Source organism: Palaemon carinicauda, chromosome 37, assembly GCF_036898095.1.
Source record: "Palaemon carinicauda isolate YSFRI2023 chromosome 37, ASM3689809v2, whole genome shotgun sequence".
NCBI classification, from domain to species: domain Eukaryota; kingdom Metazoa; phylum Arthropoda; class Malacostraca; order Decapoda; family Palaemonidae; genus Palaemon; species Palaemon carinicauda.
Genome location: NC_090761.1, coordinates 6,226,739 through 6,231,738, shown reverse-complemented (window position 1 = coordinate 6,231,738; position 5,000 = coordinate 6,226,739). Strand labels below are relative to the sequence as shown.

Sequence of the window (5,000 nt, the reverse complement as noted above, 5' to 3'; positions counted from 1 at the left end):
AAATAGAGAAGAAATGCTGATTTGAAGGAGAGTTGTAGAGAGATAACAGCATATTAGAAAATTATACAAATGATGTGCACGGAAAAAGAAAATTCTTTGGAATAATCAAATGAGAGAAACTTGGCATGTGCCACACATGTCAAAATGGGAAAAGTATGTGATGGGGGTATTTAAAAGAAGTAAGCATAGAGAGAGAGAGAGAGAGAGAGAGAGAGAGAGAGAGAGAGAGAGAGAGAGAGAGATCAGCCATAAAACTATTCAGGTGGCAAGGCATAGACAATACTAGAAGTCCAAAACTGTTCAGATAGCAAGGAATGGCAAATATTGGATGCCTACGATTGCTCATGTCTAGTGTCTACACTCAACTGAAGAATCAACAAATTGTTTTCCTTAAACAATCAGCGATTGTAGAAAATAAGAAATACAATGCTTTGAGCCATGTTGAAACAACCTGATGAATCGCTTATGCGAGAAATATGCTTAACATTGGGCGGTACATATACCTACATAGCGAATCCACAGAGGCCCGTGAAAACTTCTACACACAATGATCCGCTTATATAATGAGCAGGTATTCTGTAAACGCAGATGTTCACAGAAACACATAGTGGTACTGTAGTAGTGTCAAGAACTAAAAGTTTGCTTTGTAAAATGGCAAGAATTTGATGATTTCGATTACTGTATCTGTTTGCAAAGAATATTTAGGGGGAGAGAGAGAGAGAGAGAGAGAGAGAGAGAGAGAGAGAGAGAGAGAGAGAGAGAATTCTCGTTTATTCGAACTAAGCGTCATGTTCAATCATGCCTGTTGCTTGTAATTAACGGAAAATCGATTAAGGACAAATTATTCACGTATATTTCACTACCTCTCTGGAAGTAGTGACCATATTTAATTACTTTTTCTTACCAATTCCTTTAGTTCCTTAGTTTTGGAATGAAAGACTTTAGTCTAATAACACTTTGACCTAGAGTTACTTTTGTTCAAATACACTTTCGTTAAATAACACCTTGGTATTATGAATTTTTTGGAAAATGGAACTTTAATATACGGGATTTAATTTTGAACGCAATGTTTTATATTCGTATATAATCATTGGAAAACACAAATTGAAGGTCAGATGAACTAATTTTTTTTTTTATTAAAATCACGATAAACGCTAAATATAACATTAGGTTCAACTTTACATTTTCATGGCGAATTTTATATTTTAATAGGCGTGTACTTATTTGATTATGTTTGTATGTTTGTTTGTTTATGATCAGTATAACTCGTAAACTGTTTAACCGGATATTATGAAATTAACAGGTTGAGTGGCCATGATCCAAAGACAATTTGATTTGAATTTGGGAGTGATTGGGTGAAAGATCAAAATCAAGATACTGAAAGGAAAACGCTTCTTTTTGCTATATATTTTCCTCCGATTCATATAAAACTAGTGCCAAGGTACATAATTTGATCACCTATCTTATGATATGGCATTGGCGAAGGTGTGCGCTGTATGGATTAATTGTCAGTGGATTTGTTCTCTCAATATCTGAAAATAGTAGAAATTCTACAAAATCATAAAATCGCTTGAGAATTTTTATTTTACCCATGTCATGCATGAGTCACTTCTTGCTAGTTTTACTCAATTTCCGGATCCACCGGGGTCCCAATTATTATTATTATTATTATTATTATTATTATTATTATTATTATTATTATTATTATTATTATTATTTGCTAAGCTACAACCTTAGTTGGAAAAGCAGGATGCTATAAGCCCAAGGGCTCCAACAGGGAAAATAGCCTAGCGGGGAAAGGAAATGAAGACAAACTACGAGAAAAGTTTAAGAACAATAACAACATTAAAATAAATCTTTTATATATATATATATATATATATATATATATATATATATATATGTATATATATATATATATATATATATATAAAAAAAACTTGAAAATAACAAGAAGATAGAAACTTTAAAATAAAAAGTGGAAGAGAAACAAGATAGAATAGTGTGCCTGAGTGTATTGTCAAGCAAGAAATCTCTAACCCAATATAGTGGAAGACCATGGTACAGAAGGTATAGCACCACCCAAGACTAGAGTACAATGGTTTGATTTTGGAGTGTCCTTCTCCTAGAAGAGGTACTTACAATAGCTAAAGAGTTTCTTCTACCCTTTCCAAGAGGGAGATACCCACTGAACAATAATTACAGTACAAAAAGGAATTGTTTGTTGATTTCAATGTTGTCAAGTTTGTGAGGAAAGAGGAGAATGCGTAAACAATAGGTCTGACTATTCTGTGTATGTGTTACCTAATATCAAATGAGCCGTAACCAGAGAGAAGGATCCAATGTAGTCCTGTCTGGCTAGTCAAAGCATCTTATAATTCTCTAATGGTAGTATCTCAACGGGTGGCTTTTGCCTTGGCCTACCCACTAACTAGCAAATTCATAGCTTTCAATTCGGATTACCTTTAATGAGTCATTACATGATGAAAATATCATTTTAAATTAAAAATAATCAATTACCTCACTTTGGCATCGAACCCTAGTCTCTTCAAGCGAAAGGTAAAGTCGAGAAGTTGGGTAAAAACTAGTTGGTATGTATGACGTGTTCTCCCGAAGTAATTCCAGAAACTTAGTTGATACACACACACATTCACGCACACATACACATATATATATGTATATATATATATATATATATATATATATACATGTTTGTGTTTATATATATATATATATATATATATATATATATATATATATGTATACATGTTTGTGTTTATATATATATATATATATGTGTGTGTATATATATATATATATATGTATATGTATACATATGTTTGTGTTTATATGCATATATATATATATATATATATATATATGTATATATATACTAACAAGAATTAATAATTTAATATAAATTTATATACTTATATATTTATATATATACATATATATACAGTTATATATATATATATATATATATATATATACATATACACACACACACACACACACATATATATATATATATATATATATATGTGTGTGTAAATATATATCTACAATTGTGCATCTTATCCATTTCGTGTCCTTATATCTTGCCTCTCTCATGCGTGTACTGTTATGATTTCCTTCGTTATTTTCTCAATGATTCGTGACAAATAAATTATCCGTATCAATTATATACACATGAGTAAACAACACATTACCAAACCCATTTATTTTCACCGAACCCTATCCTCGTCACTGAGGACTTTGAACCGCATCCGAGTTACATTTAAATTCCCCAATCTCTCCGAATCCTTTCTTTGTCACAAGTAACTTTGCACCGATATTTTATCATGTCGTCAAAGGTATCAGCTCTGAACTGTAATGAACAAAAGCGATCTCAATAGTCAAACGTCACTTTTAAACTTGAGGTTTTATTTAAAATCCTTTTCATATATCCTTTAGTTTTTTTTCTTTTCATTCTAGATTCATCCTTAAATTCCTTACTTTCCTTACGATGTGATATTTTACGCCATGTTCTTGTATTAAATTTCAGGGCCATTGTCGTAACCTTTGTTATAATATTACGAGTTACACTACAAAATACTGATCTAATCATAACTAGCGACTGTTGTAGTTATAGTACAAGACTCATCAAAAGATGAAATAAGAGAACCTTTCATTTTGGAAATATCTCTTGCTAAAATAGACAGAAAGATTTCGCTATCTGTGGAATCATGAAACTGCCAAAAAAGAATTCCTGAAAGGAAAATCACGAAACATTAATATACTTCAAAAACCTCGTGACCTTTATCTTTTTTTTTTTTCAGGAGTATGGATGCCAGATCCTTTAACCTTTCCAGACGAGTATGAATTTTCAAACTTCTTCTGTACAATGAAAGCTTCAGATAACGAGATCTTGGGCTTATCTGGATTGCAGCTCGAATACTTATCTGCCAACCTTAACGACTTGTCCGTAAGTGTGAACCTGGTTACACGAGAGTGAAATACTCGAAACCTTCTACCTCCTGTTATGACTTTAAGATGTTGGTATTTGATTCATAGCCTTTACAATGTCAAAGTTTTAAACATCTTTTTTTATTATTCTTTATTGAAGCTAAGAGATTTATTAGATATTCAGTAGCCTTTTATAGACATGCAGTGATATATATATATATATATATATATATATATATATATATATATATATATATATATATATACATATATATATATATATATATATATATATATATATATGTGTGTGTGTGTGTGTGCGTGTGTGTGTATGTATATACATATTTTTATACATACATATATATATATATATATATATATATATATATATTACTGTTAATTGCTAAGCTACAACCCTAGTTGGAAAAGCAGGATGCTATAAGGCCATGGACCCCAACAGGGAAAATAGCCCAGTTAGGAAAGGAAACAAGGGAAAAAATATTTTACACATATATACATATATATATATATATATGTGTGTGTGTGTGTGTGTGTGTGTATATAAATGTATATATATATATATATATATATATATATATATATATATATACATATATATAAATGTATGCAACGAATTATTACGCTAGCAATAATATATATGGTGAAATAGACAATTTATTTAATATTACTCAACGGTGATCATTGAAAAATCCATTTGCAAATGCTTTGGAGTGCCTCTTCAAGCAAATCTTATATTCAAGGGTCCTTCCCATACATATGATACAGGACCTGGCTGTCCTTCTAATAAGCTTCTTTCTCTTGACTTGATCTCGTAAAGCAAAGATATAATATTGTTAGACAGTCTGAGACCAATAGGGCTGATTAAAGAGATGATGTCGAATGACCGAAAATAAAAAATCTCAACGGACGAGGGTTAAATATTCCTGATATTGTTATCATTCATTTAAAACGCTAATTCATGATAGAAGGAAAGTATTACATCTCTGGTTGGTAGTTGCCATAACCCCTGTCGTTAAATGAGCACTTTAAAA

At 30.9% G+C, this 5,000-nt stretch overlaps 1 protein-coding gene across 3 annotated transcripts in view; it reads left to right on the top strand.

Annotated features, from left to right (window-relative positions):
• The window catches only part of LOC137628974 (uncharacterized), a 19,639-nt gene that overhangs the window by 906 nt on the left and 13,733 nt on the right, over positions 1-5,000 (top strand). For all 3 annotated transcript variants that reach the window (XM_068360230.1, XM_068360229.1, XM_068360228.1), the window contains exon 2: positions 3,822-3,967. In XM_068360230.1, coding sequence (XP_068216331.1) covers positions 3,822-3,967 — 146 coding nt within the window. The remainder of the gene's footprint in view (positions 1-3,821; positions 3,968-5,000) is intronic.